This window comes from Diorhabda sublineata, chromosome 4 (assembly GCF_026230105.1).
Source record: "Diorhabda sublineata isolate icDioSubl1.1 chromosome 4, icDioSubl1.1, whole genome shotgun sequence".
In the NCBI taxonomy this organism is placed as follows: domain Eukaryota; kingdom Metazoa; phylum Arthropoda; class Insecta; order Coleoptera; family Chrysomelidae; genus Diorhabda; species Diorhabda sublineata.
In genome coordinates, this window is record NC_079477.1 from 5,060,779 (window position 1) to 5,086,075 (window position 25,297).

Genomic DNA, 25,297 nt, shown 5'->3' on the forward strand with positions numbered 1-25,297 from the left:
ATACAAATCTATAAACACAAGCCTGATATTCTATTAAGAAATAATATATTTTGAGCATATTTCTTCTTTTAAGTTCAGTTTTAAAAATTCACCGAACAAAATGTTACTATAATGTAGATGGTAGTAGTGCAACCAAACAAGAAAATCCCTAGTCACTCTTTGGTGATCTCATAAAATTACTAAAAAATATATTTTTCTTCATTTCTGTGTGACGGGCTCGTTATTTCAGTACATTCTTGATTACAATTAATTAAAGTAATTTATTGACATTTTGAATGATCTTAATTACTTCAGTTTCGGTGTGTTGTGTTCATTTCTTATTATGCTTTGACAGCGGCAGAAGAATAGTTAGAAGAAAGTTTTGAAATACTCAACAAGTCTGCCACCCAGGAGAAATTTATTTGTACATAAGACAAAAATGACTGAATATAAACTAGTAGTAGTAGGCGCTGGTGGTGTGGGCAAATCAGCACTAACCATACAGCTTATACAAAATCATTTTGTAGATGAATATGACCCTACTATAGAAGACTCCTACAGAAAACAAGTGGTAATAGATGGGGATACTTGTCTTTTGGACATTCTGGACACTGCTGGTCAAGAAGAATACAGTGCTATGAGAGACCAGTACATGAGAACTGGTGAAGGGTTTCTTTTAGTGTTTGCAGTAAATTCTGCTAAAAGCTTTGAAGATATAGGCACATACAGGGAGCAAATTAAGCGTGTAAAAGATGCAGAAGAAGTTCCAATGGTCCTTGTTGGAAATAAATGTGACCTGCCTTCATGGCCAGTTGATATGGGCCAAGCCAGAGAGGTTAGACAATGTTCACATACCACTTTATAACATTTTATCCATTTTAAAAACTATTAAATCCCTAAGTAATTTTTACCTATTGATCCACATGCATTTTGGTTTATCATGATAGATATATGATTAATTCTTATTTATTACTGGCACAGTCCTAGAAACTTATATTCTTAGAATATTAAGATTAGATCAATATTTACCTTATTAAACATAGAGATAGCGCTAATGCAGTTACATTCATCTTCACTGATTCTAGTTATTGTTTATGTTTTATTTTTCATAAAAATTCAAAATTCCTTTGATTGATTATGGAATATTTGTGATATGTGTTTTTAAGGATACAATCTCTATGTTCCATTAAATTGTGCCAATTATTTCTTATAAATCAAAGGGGAAAACTGCTAAACATGTGTTAGTAATAAAACTTTATCCTGAAAATTATTTCTTAATCAACAAGTTGTGGAAACCATCTCACAAGTTTGATTGTTTTAATTTTGTCATAGGTTGCCAAATCATATGGTATACCATTTGTAGAAACCTCAGCCAAAACAAGGATGGGTGTTGATGATGCCTTTTACACATTAGTTCGGGAAATTAGAAAGGATAAAAATAGGAAAAAAGCTGCTCACGGACATGGTCATGGGCGTGGACCTTTCAAGCTAAGGTGTTCAATACTATAGATAGACTGGAATTGTTATCAATGATCTCTATGGGAAGATCAAGTGATAATTGTTATAAATTAATTATAACAACTCACTTTGATTTTTAAACTGGCTACAGATTAGAGTGGGTTAGAGGATATGGCTCTTTTGACAGTACTTAGAACTTTTTAATGCGTTTGTGTAATAGTGTAGTTTTATTTTATTTGAAATATTAATGTGTGAAAATGAGATTTTATCTAAATATTTATAACTTTTATGTACTTTGAAGGAAAGAAAAAAAGTAGTACAAATGAAAATTACACAATCTACTTTTATATTATAGAAACATTTCTTATATACATTCTAACCAATTATGATTTCTACAGATAAAAATCATAAATGAAAAATTACCGATGCCATTTTTCTTTTCCTGCATTGTCCTGTAAATATTTTTTAAATTGTTGATTATTTCTAATTTTCTTTGTCTATATACACTGTCATAAGACTTTATTTTTGCACTTCCTAATCTGTGGCATTGTTGTGAGTTAATAAAGAAAAAAATGCAGCGTGTGTGTCTTAAAATGGAGTGTAATGTGTGACAATGAGTTAAAAATATCAAATATTTAGTTTCAGGTTTTTATATATACTATAAAGATATTTTTTTATATTGGGAAACTTAGGAAACAAAACTTTTAGTGAATGTGTAAATTATATTTTAATTGCTTTTGTTTTATTTTATTTCTGTTATGCTTTTATCTTTGGTACCAGAGTGTTAATTCCAAAGTAGTTATCTTGTAATATTGACGAGTTTAAAATTGAGGAATATGACAAAAGCTTGTTGGCTGTTAAACATTTTTATTTTCCAATCTAGTTAATATTGAAATTTTAAGTCACTTAAACTCTTCATTCAACTACTCTCCTCTTATTTGAACTCACATTAAGACTGGAAACATTCACCTTTTATATATAATGAAGCAAAAATCTATGAACATTCTAAAAATATTAATAATTTACAATTTTGTAGGAGACAAAAAAATTCTTCATTTTAACAATAATTGTTATTTAAAACATAACAGTTGTTTCCAGTTTCTCAATATTAAGATTACAGAATGAACTCTGCTTATAATTTTAATGAAAAAAGTTCTAAATTGCTGTTACGTACCTATTAAAAAACAAATTTATGTATAAGATTATAAGAAAATTTGCTTCTTTAAAAATATATATTCTCTACGCACACTGTTTGTGATGAAATTTTTACACATACAATACATTACTTAGTTGTTAAGAAGGGTAAAGTTTCTGGTAATCTATAAAATATTTATCAAATTGTACACATCAGAATTTTAGAAAAGAGATTAATTCCCTGAATATTCATTAAAGTTACTTAGTTTCTCTTGTGTACATGTTACATTTATCTATAATCTATAAAAGAAAAAACTGAAACTCTTATCTTTAAAAGTAGGTTATTATTATTCACAGAATATTGTTTTTCTTGTACCACTTCACATGCAGGTTATCTTCCTCACATAGTTTTCCCCTTTTTGCTTCCATTTTCTTTATTTGGTCAATCAATTACTTCTATTCCTTATATGTTATATCTGATGTTAACTAAGGATTCCGGTCGTTTTTGTATCCATTTTTTCCATTATCTCTTCTCATCTTTCTTAATTCCTCTATTTGTCCACAATACTCTTTCTTTCTTGATTTGTTTTGGTTTTCTAATACTGTTCCAACTTTATCTCTCTTGTGAATCTGTTTTCATTCTTACTACATGTTCATATGAATTCAGAAGTTTCTTGTCTTAATTTTATTTTTATTAGGTATTTCATTTCCATTCCATTTATTTTTCCTCCTGTTTGCTCAATTTTCTGTTGCTTATGTTATAGTTGGTAGTTATCATGTAATATATCGTATTGTTACTTTTGGTGTCCTAGTATTGTTTTATTCACCAATTCACTCGCCCCGTTCTTCAGCTATCTCTGTACCACAAAATATTAATCATGATATTGTTAAGTGTAAATATTTAAAATCAACAATTTGTAGCCTTAATATTGTTTTAAAAACCTTTTTTACTTGTCTTTTCTCTCTTTGTTTATTCACAGAGATACTTTGATTAATTAGAATGCTCTTAATGGAATAATGGAATTTAAAATTAATCTAAAAATAAATACCTATAAAGAACTGTGTAAAAGAAACAAAAACCTAACAGTGTGCATAACTAATAATGATAATGAAAGTGAATATGAAAAAGGTTACTAAATTGATTTAGGACAAATGACCTACTCCAAATCAGTGCTCTAATATATCGAGCTGCTTAATTATACCTTAACTGTAATTAAAGGGGGAAACCTTGCAATGTTCTATTAAACGTCTAAATAACCTTGTTTATTCTTATTATATCATGACGTTAGATGCCATAATATATTTAAAACTATATTTATTTGTTATTATAGATTTTAAATATAAGTATTTATTCACTGATATTGTCACTGTGATTAAGTCATGTACCAGATTATAGACCCCCAAAAAGTTGACACTGCACTTTGAAGTTACAAAAATTATGAAGGTTATTCTAGGTTTGTTTTACTTTGTTCCAAAATGGCATACAGTTGAGAATGAAAATTTAAAAAAAAAATAGATTTTGAGCTGGCACCTCAGTTGTTTCAAATTTGTTCTCAATTGTTCGAAAATATTGCTTTAAAAAAATTTTTTCTTATAAATTCTAAGAAAATTGATCATATTTTTCAACTAATATCCCACTGCCACTTAAATTTCGAAAAATCACTATTATATGAGTTGTTCTAGATTTTCAACGTTTCTCCACATTTTTCGAAAATAGCTCTTTGGAAAGGAATTTGATGTCCAGTAATTTGAAGATAATTCAATTTATAGCAGTTACTTTATTTTCGGGACATCAAATTTTTGTTCAATTTTCTCTGAAACTTCGGTCGTCAGTTCTATGTCATAGTGGAACAAACATAGAATAATCGCTAAAATCTAGGGAAAAGCTAAAACAACTCATATTATGGCGATTACACGAAATTAAGGTGACAATATTTTTTTTCAAAGCAATTTAGAACAAACTTGAAACAACTCAGAACTATGATCATTATCTCGATAGTTTGAAAGACATTTGTGGAAAATAACTTAAACGCTATATTTTGGAATATGAAACTAACCTAGAACAATACAAAATAAACGCCAAAATCGCGATACTTCGAAAGTACGGTTCCAGATCAAAAATCTTTTTTTTCCTCAATTTTTTCTAAAAGTTTCATTCTGAACCCTAGTTTTGGAACAAAATAGAACAGCCTTCAAATCTTTTGTAACCTCAAAGTGTGGTGGCAACTTCTAGGTGGTAAATTAGAGTCTGTTCTCTAAATTCTGTATTCAAGTATATGTTTACTTGTTGGTTCAATTTTTTTCTATTCTATTATACCTGATAATTCTTGGAATGGCTGGATCAAAATATGTATCGTACCATATGTATCAAATTTGACTACAAATAACACTTTCTAATCAAGTTTGGGACTATCATTAAGTCTTTAAATGATTTATCACTATTGTAAATCATGATATACTGAGAATAAACTTCACATCTGTTATATCAATCAACTGTTAAAACAATCTCGTACATTAAGAATTTTAAAAATGATCATCTTAAGTGCAATATGTAATTATGTGTGATCCAGAATTATTTACCTTATTAGTACCAATTCAAAGTATAATATAACATTTCTTTTCCACTTAAATGTCTCCATGGCTTGTTTGTCTTAAGGTGGTATTCGACACCTGATCACCAGTTTAAGGTCATTTTTCGACATCTCAAGGAGCTTCTTAGCAATTTGGTTATGAATATTTTGGATTGTCTTAAGTATGGGTTGGATGAGACATCTCATGATATTACAGTAATAATCTGGTCCAAAGTATAGAGCCGTTCTCTTTTTTTGGCAGTGTTGCCTGGTATTCCCTGGTAGTCATATTAGGCTAACTTTCATCCTTTTAACTAAGGTTTTTAGAGTTTGTTTAAACTCTAAAACTCCTGAAGACATATATCTATTGCTAGCAACTATGCTTAAAAAAAAATAGTGGAGATATTGCATTTTGCCAGCTTCTTGCACTATCTTGAACCATCTGTATACCTGATTTCGAGTTTGCTACAGTTTTTATTGACCCATGATTGGGGTGGTCATTGATTACCACTTCGAATGGGATATCTGTGTCCTCGCTACGCATTAGATTCATTGGTTTGTCACTGCTTTTTAGCTTTATCAATTCCAAAATCCTCAGGTGACCTGTCAGATTATAATTTTTCTGCAAGGTTAACCTGTAGGTGGCGCTAAATGCCTCTTTTTTCACGATTCGGTGGATAAACATGCGCCGATTATGTGACAATGGATTTAATATAATTCTGGATCATTTAGATATGTATGTATATGTACAGTGCAAAAAGGTACTCATTTATTAAATATGGGGCAATAAATAATACTCTGGGCCAATTTCCTAAACATGTTTCTGGTCTGTTAATGTAAATATTTTATATATTTTTTTGTCAAACTTCACATTTAAATAATTTCAAATGTTATACAATTATCTATGGTAAAAATATAGAATATTTGATTTAATACTTATTATTGAATCCATTTACTGTAACCTAATGTTCACAATATTTTTCCAATTACGAGTCATATCAAAATTTAAAAGTAAATGTTCTCCATAAATTGTCAAATTTTTTTATTAATCCTTTTTTTGTAGCAGTTTGACTGAAAATGAAAATTTAATTCAAATTTTGTGATATGGGATTGATTTTGAACAAATTCATGTGAGAATAAATAAAGCAGCACTTGTTATAATTTATATTAAGCAAAATAGCAAACCATTACCAATCTAGACACATTTTATGGTACTTTCTATTGCCTTTAAAGAATTTCTTCAGGTTTAGAAACATTTACCACTTATTTTCGATTTCCATTAAATACATTCCTTTCTTGTACTTGCACACTACATTTATTCATTATCCACTATTCACTGTCACTACTATTACGAAGTATTTTCGTAAAGTACGTTCCGTTTTGAATTAAAAAAAATCAGTGTAAATACAGCAGACATTAAATACATTGAAACATGAGGTACCACGATCTTTTAGCTAAAAAAACAGACTTCATATAACGAAACAAATAAAAGTCACTAGAATCTCTTTCGAAACTATACGGAAAATGGTCAAAACTTCATAGCCGAAACTTTGTAAAAGTCATTTTGCATTTGAACCAATATTGTCACCTTTGATTCGCTCATAGTCGTTTTTCCATACACTTCACTGCTTATTTGTTGAATTTTATTTGCGTTAACGTTTATTATATTCAGAAAACTTATCACTGGTCAAATTTCATAAGTGGCGGGATTTCTGATCGCCCAGCCATTTCAAGCAAGTGCTACAATGAAACTTACCTGGAGACATTCCGCATGTAGCTCAATTCAAACAATAAAGTACAAAGTTGTTCTATTTGGAGAACAAAGACATTTAACTTTACCATTGGCAAGTTTGATTAGTTTTGATTAATGATAGTTATAAATATAGAACATTATATCATTAGTTGTGCTAATACATAACATTATATCATTAGTTGTGCTAATACATAATTTATAATGTACCAAATAAAATTAACTTAAAAGTTGAAACGTTATGGGATACTATATCTCTGTCCACTACACTACTCAAGCTGATTGGGAGTTAATAGAAGGTATATTGTCGAGAAAAACTTCCATAATCTTATTTTCTCTATTTTTATTACCTGATTATGCAACAGCACCTGGTCATGTATGTCCCCAAATGCGCGAATTCCTAGAGACTGAGTTCTTCGTGAAGTTACACGAGTGTATGAGCGTGGAAGCTAGTAGTGTATTAGCTATTTGTGAAAGAATTCAATAATTGAAAATTATTCCTTCGCTTCCCTAAATTCTTTCAATTTTATCAAATGAATGATGAATGCTTATTTCTTTGGAACCCAGAGACTCATCTACACCAACTACTTGATCTGGAAGCGAAAGTAACTAGAAATCAATAAAACATATTTTTTTGTAATACAAAAATAATATTTATATTATATTAAATACAAATTAATGTGCCCAAATTTCGAGAATTTTTTTTAATACTCATTGTAAGCCAACAATTTAGTGGAATGAATTTATGAAGCTTTAAGTTTCTGAAGAAACCGAAGGTGTTTTTCAACCCATCCAGTCCTTTTCCCATTTTTCCTCTTAGTAATTTTGGTATGTCTTTGATCTCTATTCCTTCCCCTTGTAATTATCATATTTCTACTGCAGATATATCATTATTTTGACCTCTCAAAACGGCGCCGTAACCTTGGGACATATTAGTTGATTATGTTCAGCGAAAATTTTTGGTAGAGGTACCGTTTTAGTCGAAGTCAAGAGGTCAATCTCGATGTCAGACGTTTTGCTATGCCGTCCTTTCAAATTAGTTACTTTTTGCAACTAATCATAATTTCGTTTCTCCGTCTTACTTATACATCTGTAGCATTTAATCTGGGCTTTTGCTGTCCTCTTCCACACCTTCCATTTAGATCTTTGAACTTGTAGTTTCAATTCTATCTTCCTTAGTGGTGCATTGTTTTCCTTTACGAATTTATCCTCACATCCTAAACTTTGCGAGTACAATCTATAAAATAAATTGTGATTTTTACGGTTAGTTTTGTATAGTTTGATGAAGTATATTGAAATTCCTTCTCAAATTAGGCGTGGTGAAAACTTCAACAAATTATGTCGAATTATGTAATTAATGATGGTTTATTTAATGGACAAAATATGAGCTTCATGTAGTGAATCATTTTTAAAAATTGAGTCAAAAGATTCACAAATTTATTTAATTTTATTAGATTTTTTTTATATAACAGAAATTTTATTTATTTAGTGACTTAAATCACGTTTTCATGTCTCAAATGAATTTACAACATTTTTTCTACCTAAATATATTAATATAAAAATAAAAAATGTCATGTGTGGTAATGGGCCCCTTCATGACAAAAAATTACATTTATACTGTTGAAAATACCAAAAATTGTTCATTAAAGTAGATATTTCAAAATTATAACATTTTACAAGCCTACAACTTATTATTATCAATGCCACCTTGTATAGTATTCGGTTGACATTTTTGTAATAATGCATATCTAAATTTAAATGTGTTTATCAATAAATCCTCTTTAATACTTTAATACAAAAAAAAATAAGATATAAGCAATGCAATTGATACGGTATTAAATGTTACTCTCCAAATTTTTCTATAAAAACTTTTTCTTAATATTCTACTAATGTTAGATATTTTTGCCTTCATATAAAGAAAAAAACTACATGTAGCAATTATTAGTTAATAGGCTTATCTTGCTAAAAATATTTCTTATTAATAAAATGTTAAAAGATTTTTCTTGCATTTTTTCTCACCTAATTTTACAACACTTAATGCTTTCAGTTTTATTTGCATCTAACCAAATGCAGGTCTAACCATTCATTAGTGAGATTTTCTTACTAACACTCAATAAGCTGAAAATCAAAGGGAACTTTGTCAGAAAATTATCCATTTTTTCTCGACAGCGAGTCAATGAATTTTTGAATGACCCTCCTCTTAAAACAGTTATGCCTGATCCAAGTTTTCAGCTTTATATTCCTCATTTTTAATTTAGTTTATTACTGAGAGAAACTAACAAGTTTTGATTGTGGAAGTTCTGCTGTATTAGTGCATCAAGAAGGCATTGTTCTTTTCTCAATCTGTATACTATGTTTTAATTTTTTTGTCGTTTTATATATAAAAATGGAAAAGTTTCAACTATTCACCTAGTAATTCTTTCCATATAAACTTTTTTAACATTAACACTAAGATTGAGCCTCTTCTACCAAAAGTTTACGACACTTTGTATCCCCTCGACAATATTTACCACAACTATCGGTTGGTAGAGGTATAAAGACAATAGGAATGTGTAAGGGAAATAAAGACAATAGAGAAATTAACAATTTTATTTTACACCGCTAGATGCCTAATGTAAATACTGTTAACCTTAAAGAAATAATACATCATAAATAAAATATTAAATTAAATTTTAACAATGGAGGAAGCATGAAAAACTAAATGAGACAACAGCAAAAACATTAGGAAAGTAACAGAACAAGAAGCAATAATAGAGAAAATAAATGAGACAGCTGAATTGGTAAGGACACATTGTTAAATATCAACAAAACAAAATAACGGAATTAATAAAAAAAGGAGACCAAAGAAGATCTAAATAAATGGGACAAAAAGAGTAAAAACTTTGGAGAAATTGAGGAAGATACCAAAAGACAGAATAGTGGAAGAAATGAGTCCGATAGGTACTGAAACATTCATCTGACAAACAAAACGGTGAAGAGAATAAAAACAATTGAGGACATGCTTTATAACTGTACAGGTTTAGAGATTTAAAATCAAATATGTAATCATACAACATGAAAATATTCAACAAAAAACTTTATCGATAATAAAATATTGCACATAATTTCAAGAAACGGATTTTTGTTCAGCAGTAAAAATTGTAAGATGTGTCCCTCACTTTATATTCCCATACCCTTCTATCTGCAGTAAAATTTCAGTCAAATTATCAAAAAACAAATGATTGTTTTCGGTTTTGGTTATTTTCTGCTACAGAATCTTCTCAATTGGAATAATAACAAACTAAAACTTAACTTTTCTAACAGAATATTCTTTACAAAAGATTTCAAGGCAACGTTAGAGGTCGGAAATATTGTCTGCAATAAAGAGCTGATAAACTGATAGGTTTATCCTGTGAATAGAGTTTATTTTGTCGTTCAGTCGCTCGCGAATAGGCAGCAGCATATTCTTTATCGAAAGTATTGATATCTATTTGATCTCTTCCTAATACTTTGCAAGCCAAAAATAGAATGTCTCTGTAAATTGAGTTGCACTTAGGATTCACTTCGTCTTTCCTATCTTTGGATAACGTCCTTACTGGCTCTGCTAAATCGCTCACACGAATGAAATTTATAACTTGTTGCATAAATCTGTAAAATAAACTCAGATATAGTGATATCGTCCAAATGTTGCATGATACTCACGTCTTCGTTATCAAACTTTTTCCATTAGAATTAAATTGCAAAGTATCCCTCATTTTCCACAGGATATACATGGGAGGACCCTCGGTATGCAATCCTGGCTCATCCCAAAAACATCTCAAACGAACTTGTGCTGCCATTTGTGCTAAACATAAACATATTTAAAGGTAAAATCTAAGCACTTGAAAATTATACTAGAAGTTGTTTTACTAACATAACGTTGGCAGGTAGATGAATTTTGATTAGGATTTAGCAGAAAAAAATTGTAAATTAATAAAAAGTAAAAAACCTGAAACATTAAACTAAAGCATTTTGTTGCAAGACGTTCTTCTCTATATTGTTGAGCTAGTAAGAACCGTGCAACCTTTCAACGGTTTGCTTCTAACTTGGTGAACTTGTTTATCAGGAAAATAGCCTACGACAGGGAATTATGCATAAGCAGTTATACCCACCCTTTCTTTCTCAATCTAATTGTTATAAATGTTATAAAAACAATTTCAACAGTAGTCTATCTAATTACAAAACTAAATATAGAAGAAGAAAAATTCTTTCCACAATTGTTTTAAAAACCTTTCTCCTTGCATAATATTTGATATAAATAAGAAACACCAGTCAATAAAGGTTTTCCTCAAGTTCGAAATTCATCTCTCTAATATACAGATAATTCAAATCTAGCAATAAGAACTGGATTGGACATTTTTGGACCAAAATGCAAACTCTTCCTACCACTAGTAAAAGCACTCACTATTTTTCAAACCTTACAAGTACTGAATGTTATTGATTGCACGTTCAAGCTAGTATAGGAGTGTAAACAGACTCTAAGAGCTAACGGAAACAAAGTGAATTTTAGTCACCTACTAGGCCACCAGGGAATACCAAGCAATGAGACATTAGACTTTTCAAAAAAGAGGTAACGCCTCCATATTTTAGACCAGATCTTTACATGTCGTCCGGAGATGTCAAATCAACAACTGAATATATGACTTGCTGAAGAAACTCTCCCGTCCAAACGCAACTATAAGATTCATAACCATACTCGTATTAGCTAAGAAACCTGAAAAAATAATGGCAGAGAACGATAACTGCAGATTTTGTGGGCAAGCCATAGAGACAGCAAATGATTTAGATACCTTGAAAGAGTAGTGATAAAAATTTGGGAAGTGGGACAAAAAATCTTAGAATGACAGCCTGGTCTCCTTTAGGTGAGAGCACAAATCTTTTTAGTTATAGGTGGAGAGCGTCAAGAAAGCCAAATTAAATCCCCAAACAATATAATCTAAAAGATACTAGTCTGTTCCAGGGATCAGAGTTTTCCAGTAAAGTTATGAAGTATTAACTAATTAAAGCATCAAGATTGTACTCTAAAGTATACTTGACTTATGTTAATAGTTAATCAAGCACTAATAAAACACAAAAATTAGCCACACAACTTACATTCTCTTTCCTTTGGCTCAGCTTTCAAAGAAACAAAAATAATTACATATACATATACTCATTAAATAGTAAAATTATGAAACTTACCCAAAGCAGTAAGTTCTTGAGTCAACGGATCTGTTCCTTCTTCAACTGGCTCCATAGAAGTGGTTCCTCCATTTCCTAACCTACAAAAGTGATGATGTGAATTGAAACCATCAATTTTTAAATTTTCAATGAGTGTAATACTAGAAATTCAACTGTCAACACTCCAACGTAATAATTATTTTTTCTGTGGAAAACATAAAGAACTATCTATAAAATATTCAGTATTTAGCATAGTACTAACCTATCACAATTATCTGTGTTCAATTTACTGCTGCTACCCCTGTTAGAACACGCCTTATTCCTTAAAAACAAATTGGGCAGATGCGTTTGAACATTGATCCTTTCAAACACCCAAATAAGATTCCAATAAATGATGGGATGTTCATCAACAAATCTTGAATCAGACAAACATAAATCCCCTTCTTGCGTTATAATGTTTTCCAGTTCTTTTCTTAAAACGAGCGGATTTAAGTAAGGTATGCTGAACGGATCACAAGGTTCAATGTCAGGACCCGTAATTGACACTGTCAAAAAAGGTACAGTGGGTTTATTACAATTTTGACAAAGAGTGTTCAAATTTGAGTCTTCTGATGACCAGTTGGCCATAATTTCTTCGTCGTATAAGAGACAGGAACAATTGTGACACTGCGAACATGTCGTTAAAGATATGTCTACTTCACATTCTGAAAATTTAAAAAATTATATCAGAATGATTGAATTTTAACACGAAACTGATGTACTTACCCGAATTATCTTCTTTCGGTACTGGAAACAAACTATCCGGTAAACCTTCATCATATTCTTTCAAATTTGTAACACTACCCCTATAACTGTTCATTTCAGTCGATATTTTTCTATGTCTGTCCCCGTAATCACTACCATCATTAGAATCCCCTTCTCCGCTTTCTACGGCATCTCTACCGCCCAAACCGTCACTAGTCAAAACTTTAACAGGTGTAGAATTAGTAGACGTTGAAATCGCTTCTTTGATCTCCTCCATTTTCTTAACCATAGTCGTAGCAGCTGATTTGATTGAACTGAGACCACCTTGTATTAATTCGTTGGATTTTTTACTAGTTAAACTACTTGGACTAGAACAAAAACACTCAAAATGAAAAAAAAAACGATCCATCAAATAACATGCAAGGTTGCCACGCATCTTTATACATATTAATAATGTGAGGTTAGGATAATCTGTTTTTTTTTCGTCGTCATTTATTTAATCACATCGATAATAAAAAATGTTTTAGTGATGAATTTCAACTCTATTATTATAATATGTACAAAACCAAAAAATCAATAGTTAGTTATAGCATTCAGCAAATTTAAAACATAAATATATTTTCTATAAAACATGAAAGACAGTACTTACCTGAAATTATTGATGGCATTCTCAATGAAGTGTTGGGACATTTTCAAATCAGCTTTGCGCAGGGAAAGGCGTGACGGTGAATAGCGGCTAAAATTGTAAACGTCTACTACTCGAAATCTACATTTCAACGTGCCGCACAAGCTCATTATGCAAGATGCACTACACATATATGTTTACATGCCAATGAAATAAAGTGAGATTAAATTGTGTATAACTGAACAATAAATTGAAATAATTAGTTGGTAATAGTACCATGTATTCTTTTATTCCATTTTATCTAACTTTAGTTCACTGTTCACATGCTTATTTTGACTAAAATATTTGACAAAACTGATATAACTTTCATTGACAGTTTGGTAGGTATTTAAACATGAAGTTTATATCAATCTAATTACAGCAAAAGTTAGAACTATCCATGTTTTGTTTAATGAGTTGGACAATAGTTCAAATGTCACTTGGTTTGGGAACACAAGATAAAAAAAAAAATTAATGAGAATTATAGAGAAAGGAAGTGTTTTGAATCAAATAATAAATAAATGAAATGAACAATTAAAGTTCAGTCGCATTCTGAAATGTAGGTTTTACCACATGATATGTATTCCTAGGAAAGTAAAACTTGAACAATATGTTGTTTCCATTTAGCTTTGAGAACAAAAAAAGATATTTGAATTGTTGGCACACAGATAAGCGATGTTCTCTGACTTGGAACGTGGTTATCCTTGAGGTTCTCATGTACATGGTTTTCTGTTCATTGATTTTGAGTCCTCTTGTTTCAACCGCTCGCTCTAATTCCTCAACCACTCCTGAAAGAGACGAATCGGTTCGTGCCATGATTTCGACATCATCTGCATAGGCGAGGTGTTGTGTGGGCCTATTGCAAATAATTCCCCCGGGATTCATTCAGATGCTCTTTGCGGTATCTTCCATTGAGAAATTGAACAGTGTTGTCCCTGACGCAAGTAAAAAGTGTATCTAGAGACCCCGATACCTTCACTCTTCCTGAGGCGTTCCTCATTGTCATTAAATATTGTTTAATAATTTTTACATATAAATATTTTAACAATACTTTTGTGTTAACTCTACAGTTTCTTGAATGGTTGTTACTGCAGCTAGTGAACTAGCCATATAATTCTAATTATAACAAATACAAAAATTGTATTGTAAAATGAATCAGTCAATCAAATATATTAGCCAATATATCAGAGTATTTTAATGTTTTTATGTAATTTTCTCTTTGAATTTTTTTAAGGTAGCTTTTAGCATAATTTTTTCAAGTTAGTTTAAAAAAGCATCATCATAATAAATTTTTTTCTCTTGAAAATAAAAAAAGGACTAGCTTACCACAAATAGGCAGCACACGTTATAGAACCGATGATAGTGAGACTAAATCAAATAAAATGTACTAGAGTTTGAAAATTTAACCATAATCATAGATCCAGTAAGTTTCAGACCTCCAATATTAGTAAAATTGTTGAAAGCTCCTGTTTCACATAATAATATCATTTTTCTCATTAAATAAGTCTGCTTCAGAGATGGAATCACCAAAGAAAAATCGTTCCTAAATAATGACCAACCCTGGAACATGCCTCAGAACGCTACATAAAAAAAGTTTAGCTTTGAGAAAAAGTTAAAGCATGTGGGATCAAATACTATAAAAGAAATGAACAGAAATGCCATTAAATGGTACACGGACGGAACTAAAACAGCAGACGAAACTGGAATAGGCTGGGCAACACAGCAAGAAAGGGGGACACAATAGATCCTTTGGATCTCAGTGTATCTGATATTCCAAAATCCATACATATACATTCCAAACTTGTCTAACCAAATCATACAACTGTTTAAGAAAGTTTGCCAATTTTTTCAAGTGAAATAAAAATATACTATTATCATTTTAAATATAATAATCATTTTAATTATTTTCAAAACATTAAAATTCCCATTTGATAAACAAAATATACTATTAATTATTTTTACCTGAATCCAAGTTTTAAGCTAGATCCAAAACTAGCCAAACTCGAAGCGACAGTTGCCGCTGGTACAGTCTCAGATCTGTGTAACTTATTTTGAGATGGTGGACTTCCTTCGAAAGTAGCCGATCGTTGAACAGACGATCTGAAAAGGACGGGTTCAACTGAAAGGTTGGAATTGCGAATTTGCGATTCTGTTGTCTGGGACGGTTGAGTTACTGTGATTTCTTCAGGAGGCAAGGTAAAGGCACCCAAGGGATCGTTCTCTGTAATAACTTCTCGGCAAACTCTAAAAATACCATAAAAAATATACAATAAGTTAATTAAATTTAAAATTAAAGTATATTTTGTTAGTTGGTGTAATTCTGAAACTAGCCAATCAACAAATTATCTTCTCTGACGATCCAATAAAAGATAAAATAAAATACAAAGAATTGAATGCCATGTCAATATTAAATAATAATATTTAATACATAAATTTTAGATGTAAAGGTAATTGATAAATAAATAGGACGTGTAATAAATAAACATCTTCCATAAATATAAAAAATAACCAATGGACCAAGTGTTTCAATTATTTTTGTATTTTGTATTAAAATACTTACTTTCCAGGGCTGGTTTTTCCATTTTCTCTTTCCTCTGGTTCTTCTTTTTCATCAGTTCCATTATTAAACTGCAAGACTTTCGAACAACTCTTCTTGTTATTAATCTGTACCTGATCGATCAAATTGGCATCTGCAGCACTTTCAGACCTAATCGATTATTACAAGAATGACATAATCATTATGGATAATAATCTTTTAGTATATTTTTATTAAAAATTACATTTTCACTTCAAATTATCAATTTTGATACCACTAAAGTATATAGAGAACAAAAAAAATATTTTGTGGTATTTGATGGATACAGTTATAGTATACAGTTTCATATATAGTTGTTTGGAACCACAAATAAATTATTTTTAGATGGTTCATTACAATATTTAGATAAAACTAAATTATAGTTAACAAATATGGAACATATGACACTGAAAAATAATGAACTTCACTTTATTATATACCTTCCTCAATGAAGAAGAACAAATCCAGTAGATTTCTATTAAAGAATAACATTAAATTAAAAATAATTGAATAATATTCAGCACAATTTCAATTTGAAATTTTATATGGTTACCTTTTTTTAAATTTTGGTGTTGTTGATAAAAAATATTTCGAACAAACAGAAAGTTAACACTTGGTGGATACCGGCTAAAAATGTACTATAATTTAGGGGTATAATATAAGGAAAGATTATAGAGATGAAAAGTATTTAGATTAAAAAAATAAATGAAATGAATAACGGAAGTTCTGACTTATTTTCAAATGTAGCTATTACCTCATGATATGTCCTATTTAAGTAAAACTCAAAGAAAAACTTGTATGTGTTGAAAAAGAAGTGATGAACATATCAATTTCATCAATATACTTAAAAATATATTGTTTTCATTTAGCTTTGAGATCAAAAAAATATGTTTTCGATTTGAAATTTGACACGGTTACCTTTTTTTTGACATACAACATTATATTATATAAAATTTTCTTATTACTAAAATAATATAGATTTTATCTCTTACTAAAAAAATATGTCAACTAACCTCGACAATAATCTGTGTTCGGACGGACTATCTGGTGTAGGAATATTATTTTCCCTATGTTCCACCTCTGTACACTCTAGATCACCTTCTTCGAAATTCTGGTTTTCAACTAATGTTAAATTATTTTCTTCCTCTTCATCACCATTTATCGTTTCCAAAGCGTCTACTTCCTCGAGACCATTCAAACTACCCTTAATGATACTGGTACCTCTTTTCAGTGGGGGTGGATGGTCTTCTTTAATAGCTTCGTGGGAATCCAGAGATGATCGAGAGATAGTTCGATCGGCCTGATCCAACAAACTATTTGCTAGAAAATTTAATTTATGGAATTTTAAATTGCTTGAAAAAATTTTTAGGGATATTTAAAATACCTCCTTCGGTAGATGCAGACATATTCCTTGAAGATTTCTTTCTTCCAGCCCACCTGAAATGAGCTGCTCCCATAACAACATTTCTCAACTTATTCCATAATAACTGGCTAGAACTAGAATGAGCTGGCCATTCTGCTTCCAAAACGCAACGATTATACAATCTAAAAAGAAATTCGTTTCATCAACATAAAATACCCGGTATTTTTAACAAATTCCAACAAAATACCTACCCGTATGTTAGAGCATTGGGTTGTATCCCAAACTTTTTCATTAAAACTAATAACTTAACAGCCAACAAAGGTCTGGAATGTTCTCCGCATAATTGCATCATAAGTCGATAACAAACTTCATCACAGGCAAATCTCAACTTGGTCGCTCTAACGAGGAGCTCATAAGATTGTTGTAAAATAGCTTTTTCTTTTCCGACATTCAAATGTAACATACTGGGCAGTATCATGAAATAGAGAGTGTGGCATGTACCACAGAGACAAGCCGCCCATAAATCTGGAGACCTTACACACTTCCTACAAAATTATTCAATATTGTACGAAAATTATTATTTAAAATGATAGTGTCGTGTCAGAATCACATTGGAAGAGTCTACATTGTTCGAATTCAGTATTAGAATAATTTTAACACTGTTCAGTTCAGTTGCGAAGTACAATAGTATCAAATAATAATTTAACATTGGTTTGAATGAACTCTCAAATAAAAAAAATTGTCGGTCAAATAAAAGTCAACAGAATAAATAAAAAGTTGTTACAATTTTTTATTCGATTTTTTTGTGGTAAAAATCATCTTGAAATACTAATTTATGTTATAAAAAAAGAGTTACCTAGCTAATTTTTGAGCCAATTTTATTTCCTGTTTTGTTCTTCGAGCCATGGGAGAGCCTGGAGTTATTGTTTGAAACAAAGATGATAATGGATTCTTCTTTTTTCCAAGTCCGATTAATAATTCCGCTTTCAAGTTGAAGTGAGTATACTTATAGATTTCAGCTTGAAAAAAATACCACGAAATGACTTTTTGATATAGACAAAATAAATAATAAAACTTACTGCCGGGTACAGTAGGTTCTGGTGGTAAAACAAAAACAGTCCTATCACTTTTATGCACTGAATCATATTCTATTAACCGACTATTATTTTCTTCGTGGCCGATTTTTTCTATGCAATCATCAAAAAATGCCAAGCCTTGATCACCATCTGCTACAAAACTTCTCTCTTCAATAAACCTAAAATAAGATAAAATAATTATAATCGTCAGCGAAATTAGCACTTAATTTAGATTTTGTATTGAAATAAGAGCTGTTAGCTAAACCAGAAAAAGAGTAAATTTCTCCTCCAAAGTGATCAAAAGTACTACTTATAGTTCTAATGTGTCATTCACAGGATTAATACCTTTCTTCGTTCTACGGTTAACAGAGGTTCAGTTACAAGTACTCTGGGCCACAAATTGTACTTCCTAAGAGATCTCGTCATAATATAATTACTTATTTTTTGTTGAAAGCACCACATACAATATTGTAGGAGTAAAGTAAACCCTTGCCTTAACTTGTTGCATTAGTTACATGCCCACCACATTTACCTAGATTTCTTTCAATTCTATCTGTGTCTTGCAGCCTTCATGATGCTCTTAAGATCAACGATTGTACCATTTGTACTTGTGAGAAAACTTGTCCAATTATCATCACAGTTGGTTTACTCTTTGGTAGTAAATTATTGTCTTAGCAATATTTGATTAAGTTATAGAATATTCCTTGCAGCAACACAAAGTATTACTATGCTCTTATAAATTTATTTCAGCTAGAAGTATTGACAGGCAACCAATTCAAGGCAATAAAAAGAATCTAAAAGCACACAAATGGTAGATCTTACCTAATAAACATTTGAGTTTTCATGACTAAATTGAAAAACCTGTGATTGGTCTTATCCCTACTTTTTAGAAAATCGCTCAATTGAAACAGAGCTTCAGGATCAGTTGTACCAACAGTTGGAGCTTTGGTAATGGGCAGAAGATATGATCTATAACCTTTCAATGATAAAACCATAAACTTGAGAAAAGCTTCTTGTATTTCGAGTTCTTGTGCTTGCTACAATAAAAATAATGGAGTTTTAAAAAAATTCTCAATGAAAAAAAATCACAATAAAAATAATAAATCCTAAATAGTTGAAATTTACTAACTTGCTTTTTTCTTCTTTGAAACTCTAATTCTATATCATCTGGATTATTAATGTCAGATGTGTTATTAGCAGCATTATTTCTCAATTGGTAATGTAGATAGTCCAAAGTAGATTTTAAAATTTTAGAAGCCTTCTTCGGAAGTAATTTGATATTTAAATTTTGTCTTTGAGTTTCTGCAACCTTACAAAGAAAATATTGAATGTAATTCGATCTTTTTTTTGAAAAACACTTACGGTTATGATGTTTGTGTCCAAATCTATACAGCTTACGTCAGGTGGAGGGTCATATAAATCGAAAAACCGCGAATCTACTCCTATAAGGAAAGGCAAAGGGGCATGCAGAACTTCGACTAATCCTAAAATAGTATAAACTCTGTTGTAGTAATGGAAATGATACTAAAAGTGCAACTATATTGATTTGCTATGACACTGACACTAATAAAAAATAAATAAACTTTGGTAACAATAGAAGAAAAGAAAATTATAAACACTAAAAATATTGTTTATATAAAAAAAATATTTGAAAAAAAATAGAATATAAGCAGTTCATTATAATTTACAAAATATAAGTTTTTTTATTACACAACGAAAATGAAAATCGTCCACATATGTATTGCTTGATAAATGTAGATTAATGAGTTTCGAAGATAGTTATTTGAAAATCAGTGATACTGTGAAATGGATAAAATGATGAAACAGAAAAAGTTGAATCCAATTACATCAACTGTAAGCACTAAGATTATCTAACCATTTTAAAAATTTTTTTGAATATGTTAATGGTACTTTCCAGTCTGAAACTAATAAAATTTATAAACTACAAGTGGGTTACACTTTTTTGGGTTAAAAAATAAAGAAAATGTATTATTTTTTGAAAACATATATACTATTAGTTAATGTAATATAATACAGCAGTTTAGATGCCATCCTGTAACTTATATTTTTTATGCATTCCAATAAAACTAGTTCGAACCATTATTTTATAGCATATCTATATAGGAAATGTGCTACTTATCACCAAATTACTGATAACTTACAGATATAAAATTTATAAATAAAAAAGGCTAGTTCTAGACCAAATACTATCTGAATTTAAGGATAATAGAATTGATCTGAAATTTTAAATGCTTTAGTTTTACATAAAAAGTTCAGACTTACCAAGTGGACACAAAGGAATATATGGACATTGCCATTTAAAAGGAAAAAACATAGTTGAGACAGCTTCCGCCACACTGGTCAAAGTATCTGGTCTTAGAGAATGTATCAATACTTTCTGTTCCGTTAACATCAATAATAAAACTTGTAAACAATTTTCTGGCCCCAAGTTTATCAATAATTGTTTGAAGCTTGCGGCACTTCTTGGTAAAGGTAAATCCTCAGGCTGTGTTAATATCACTCTATCTTTGTTGTTTTGGGGAGACATTTGAAGCAATATTCTCGGTGATGGAAATGGAACTTCATCTAAAAGTTGTGTGATGTATCTTTCCACGGGTATGGCTTGAGGTTCACCACTGGTGCCAATGCCCTAAAGATGCACAAAAACGACATAAATAAAAATATATCATATGAATTAAATAACATACATGTAACCATCTAAGCCAAACTTCAAAATCTTCAGAAAAAGGCCAGTGTGATAACACGCATATACTTTTATTAACTTGTATTAGTCCATCATAGTCCTCTGTATAATTTAGTAATTCTTTTTGTTGCTGAGTGAGTTTATTTTCTGGGAATCTTTCATAGAAAGTAACAGCTGAACCATACACTTTGTGTTTAGCATCTGATACGGTTAATACGAAGGTACTGAAAACTGGTTTTGGTTGTGTAGCTTCTTTAGGCCACAATTCGAGAGTTGCACCCATTGGTAAACAAAATAAATGCACAGAACTTGGAAACGGAAAATCCTGAAGATCTACTATAGGATATCTAAAATAAATTATTTCTTTAAAATATGGAAATTTCTTTCTATTTCCTTATATGCATATCTTTCAAGTTTCCATGTATAACCTATATATATATATATATATATATATATATATATATATATATATATATATATATATATATATATATATATATATATATATATAGATAGATAGATTGACATGGAAAATTTTTAAGTACCTTAATGATCATTGATAATAGGTAATTATATTATATTTGTTAAAATAGTCGAATCTTAAAACAAGAACACAATTCAATAATGGTGAACTTATAATTTCTATTTTTTTAATGGAAATGGAAAATAAAATCAATAGTGTAATAATTATTTCAAAAAACAACAATAACTTTGTAAACAATGTGACATTAATTAATTATCACTAGCTATTGACGTAAATTAAAACTGAACTTCAATCATATGGGATTGTTAAACAAAGTGTAAATAGCAATTGATTATTTATTTAAATCTAAATATTTCTATCTATGATGTACACTTCATACATGAAACATATGAGTGTCCATTTTTTTCATTTCTATTATGTGAAGTTATTTTTACACCATAAGTTACTCATATCTCTGTTCTTTCATAAAATTTTCCTGTTATTAATTATCAGTAGATTAGAAATGAGTAAACTTTTATTGTTTATCGTTCATTTTCCAGTAACTTCATCATTTAAAAAACTTGGAATGAAAAAATTGTGCATAACTTCAAGCAAATAATTGTATGAACTGGATGGATAATACTTTCCATAAGTCGCCAATAGATGCCAAAACATCGGCCTTCTGAATTATCCTCTCACTTGTGCAAAAAAGCAGACAAGAAAAGATACAACAGACATTATTACAAAATAAATTAAAAATTACGGGATGAACCAAATAAATAATCTCTTGAAATCAACATAATATTTGTGAATATTATACACAGCTGCATATTTAAAAAAGTTTTGATTTAAATAAATTGTCAATCTAATAAATTCAAGGACGAGTTTAAAATAGTATCTGTTTACAATTAATTCCTGCCAAGAATGAAAAACAACAACAAGACTTGAATTTATGCATCAAGATAATAAATCAGAAAATATTTAGTCAACTTCAATTCATTAATAATCAATTTTGTTTCATATTTTATTGTTTTGCCAAATAATTATCAAAATCTATCAAATTATCAGACATGTGAAACCGTATATTGTGAATTATTGAAATATGTTCATAACTAAGTTAATTTTTATTTTAAAATACTTTAGAAAAAATAACGAAAAGTGTATTTGTTAAAAAAAAAGAATTATTTTGTAATTTTTCTAGAAATTAAAAACAACTCATATTAAATATTGAAAGAATTTAGAACTTGTGGAAAGAAAGGATATTAGAGAATATGGAGCTCAAACAATATAAGGCTAACTGACTAAAATATTGTACCATATTGAGTTGTAACATGAGAACAAAATATTTAACCAAAGTAATTATCTACTCACCTTGATAAAACCTCTGGTTTATAAGTTAACAGTGTAGCTCTATTCATGGACTTTTTATAGCATAAAAAAACGTCGCTGCCAACAATACCTTTGTTGAGATTTTTATTTATGCAACAAAAAGCATGGGGCGGTGATTCTCCTTTACTAGCTATTACCACACAAACATCAGTTACAACCAATGCATTACAAGGCATTGATTTTGGTCCTCTTCTGTATGTAATAAATGTCTGAGAAGTTGAGTTGTTTACGTTTGCAATATTGCCTCCTACACTCTTTTTAACTACTTCTGCATCTTCCATTAGCAATTCTTTACCTTCGTACATTACTCCTAATGTTAGTAAAAAAATTAACATGTAAATATATATAGTGGCTATTTGAAAATGCAAGCAGATCAACCTTGAAGTGAATACACATAGTCATATCAATATTTTAAATTTTTCAACAAAATAGTATTAAAAATTTCCTATATTGTTTCTGAATGGAAAATATCTAATTTCTTATTGTTAACATGAATAATATTCCTGCAAAGTCCAAAATATCAAATTTCTATATGGGTTAAAAATAATTACAACTTCCTGTTGTTGACTTATCTCAATTTTTTAAGTTTGGTAAGTTTTATCTAATGAATTATTTGTAGAATGACAATCTAAGGAAACATTCTTTTATATTTTTAAAAAACAAATGTGTGAATTAATTTTCAGGAAAATAATTAAAATTATAACATACAATATATTATAAAAATAGAAACATTTTGGTAGACTATAATTTCATAAGTTGATTCTTTAATACTGGTTTAAAAATAAAATGATCACAAGTATTTACTGTCATTATTTCTTATTGTTAAATATATCAAATTATTAGGATTTAAAAGAACATATATTCTCAACAATGACAAACGTAATTATATAATATTATAGTATTTTTTAATTTTACCTATATCAACTAAGGGAGGTTTGTCCCGGCCTCTTCTTATGCACAAAAAGCACTCAATAGTTCTTAAGCTACCATGATTCAAATCTGCACTTAGACCTGTTGGTGTTTTCGTAATAACCTCATAATCATCAGGTTTAGTCTCTCCTAAGCTAGGAAAAATAACACTAATATCTGTAATAGGGGGTTGTCCATGGCTTGCTTTTAAATTGCCTCCTTCAGATAAGGTTGTCTCATCCAAAGATTCTGGATTTTCAGGTAATCCAGCGACTACAAAATAATCTGCAACTCTTCTGTCATCCATTTTGATGTGTATTATTCTTTCTTAAGATCCCTTAATAAGGCACATAACTTAATTTAATCAGATATTGGTAAGGTTTGTTTTTTTTTGCTTTTCGTCCACTTTTTTCATTTCTTTCAATGAGTCATCACACACTTGCACTATTTGTTACACTTAATTTGAGTGGATAAATTACGTAAAACAAGTTTAGATTACAAATATTTTATCAAAGTATTTTTTAATGTTGTATATTATTTATAATGAACTTTATTATTGACGTTCCATCCACTTCTCCTTTTTTCGTTTTCAGGTTATTTGTTTCTGAAGGACACCAAAAGTTTGTCACTTTGTAATCACTTTTCATCAGATTGAATCAACGCAAAATTTTCAATAACATGAAAGCGACTTTGACAATATGATGTTTTGTGCTCCTCAGCTTGGAAACTATTTACATACTTGAATCATTAAAAAATTAGTCCTAAACAATTGGTGTTAATGGACTGAGCTTTTATATGTAACTGTAAGCATAATTGTAGTCTTATGATGACTAAAATAAATCAACTTTTCTGATCGCTGAAAGTAATTACCACAGAGAATTCGAATTATCTGAAATACTCACAGAATTGGTGCTTTTTAAATTTTCAAAACTTGTTTATCAGAGAATATCAGAGAGAAACTAATTTTTGTCTTCTCTATGCAGTATTTAATAGAGAAAATATATATTTTCCGCTCTTACAGTTCTTGTGACAAAATACATGATCAATACTAGAGAACATATATATTTTTGCAATTGATTCTTAAATGAAATATTGCATTGTCTGTGTAAATTTTACGAGAAAAATATGTTATCACCATCATTTTCTATTTTAAGTAGACAATGCCATTATAGTGCAACTATAATTGCAACATAATTTGTTATACAGCAACTTTTTTGACTTTTGAATATTGGCTATACTAGTTGCGTTCGATAACGTTGTTCGCGGAACAGAACGAGCATTGAGCAATTTGTTCATAGGTTGTACAGACTGATGGAAACGAATAACGAAAAAAACTTAACC

At 29.8% G+C, this 25,297-nt stretch overlaps 2 protein-coding genes across 4 annotated transcripts; one reads left to right on the plus strand and one right to left on the minus strand.

The window, feature by feature from the left end:
- Positions 1 to 113: 113 nt before the first annotated feature.
- Positions 114 to 6,074, plus strand: LOC130442717 (GTPase HRas). Its single transcript, XM_056777056.1, has 2 exons — positions 114 to 814; positions 1,312 to 6,074. The coding sequence occupies exons 1-2, from the start codon at positions 419 to 421 to the stop codon at positions 1,486 to 1,488; spliced, it is 573 nt and encodes a 190-aa protein (XP_056633034.1). The 5' UTR covers positions 114 to 418; the 3' UTR covers positions 1,489 to 6,074.
- Positions 6,075 to 6,319: 245 nt separating this feature from the next.
- On the minus strand, positions 6,320 to 24,614 carry LOC130442716 (DENN domain-containing protein Crag). 3 transcript variants are annotated; one of them, XM_056777053.1, is made up of 21 exons: positions 23,963 to 24,614; positions 23,030 to 23,357; positions 21,200 to 21,542; positions 20,775 to 21,141; positions 19,854 to 19,975; positions 19,621 to 19,800; positions 19,314 to 19,528; positions 18,495 to 18,670; positions 18,272 to 18,434; positions 17,667 to 17,960; positions 17,437 to 17,597; positions 17,066 to 17,372; positions 16,038 to 16,184; positions 15,440 to 15,721; positions 13,463 to 13,549; positions 12,835 to 13,181; positions 12,332 to 12,773; positions 12,091 to 12,170; positions 12,004 to 12,024; positions 10,573 to 10,714; positions 6,320 to 10,518 (listed from the first exon to the last, which is right to left on the minus strand). In XM_056777053.1, exons 1-21 carry the CDS (start codon positions 24,261 to 24,263, stop codon positions 10,215 to 10,217), a joined length of 4,809 nt encoding a protein of 1,602 aa, XP_056633031.1. In that variant the 5' UTR covers positions 24,264 to 24,614; the 3' UTR covers positions 6,320 to 10,214. The 3 variants fall into 3 exon arrangements, with proteins under 3 accessions (XP_056633031.1, XP_056633033.1, XP_056633032.1); XM_056777055.1 differs by lacking the exon at positions 13,463 to 13,549; XM_056777054.1 differs by lacking the exon at positions 12,004 to 12,024.
- Positions 24,615 to 25,297: the final 683 nt, after the last annotated feature.

What these genes read in the sequence shown, in the direction of transcription:
- LOC130442717 (XM_056777056.1), top strand. Translation starts at nt 419, where the DNA reads ATGACTGAATATAAACTAGTAGTAGTAGGCGCTGGTGGTGTGGGCAAA. An exon ending in ATATGGGCCAAGCCAGAGAG is followed by an intron (nt 815 to 1,311) that starts GTTAGACAATGT and finishes ATTTTGTCATAG; the next exon opens with GTTGCCAAATCATATGGTAT.
- LOC130442716 (XM_056777053.1), bottom strand. Translation starts at nt 24,263, where the DNA reads ATGGATGACAGAAGAGTTGCAGATTATTTTGTAGTCGCTGGATTACCT. An exon ending in GTCTGCATCTACCGAAGGAG is followed by an intron (nt 17,373 to 17,436) that starts GTATTTTAAATA and finishes TAAATTTTCTAG; the next exon opens with CAAATAGTTTGTTGGATCAG. An exon ending in AATGCCATCAATAATTTCAG is followed by an intron (nt 13,182 to 13,462) that starts GTAAGTACTGTC and finishes TTTTTGTTCTAG; the next exon opens with TCCAAGTAGTTTAACTAGTA.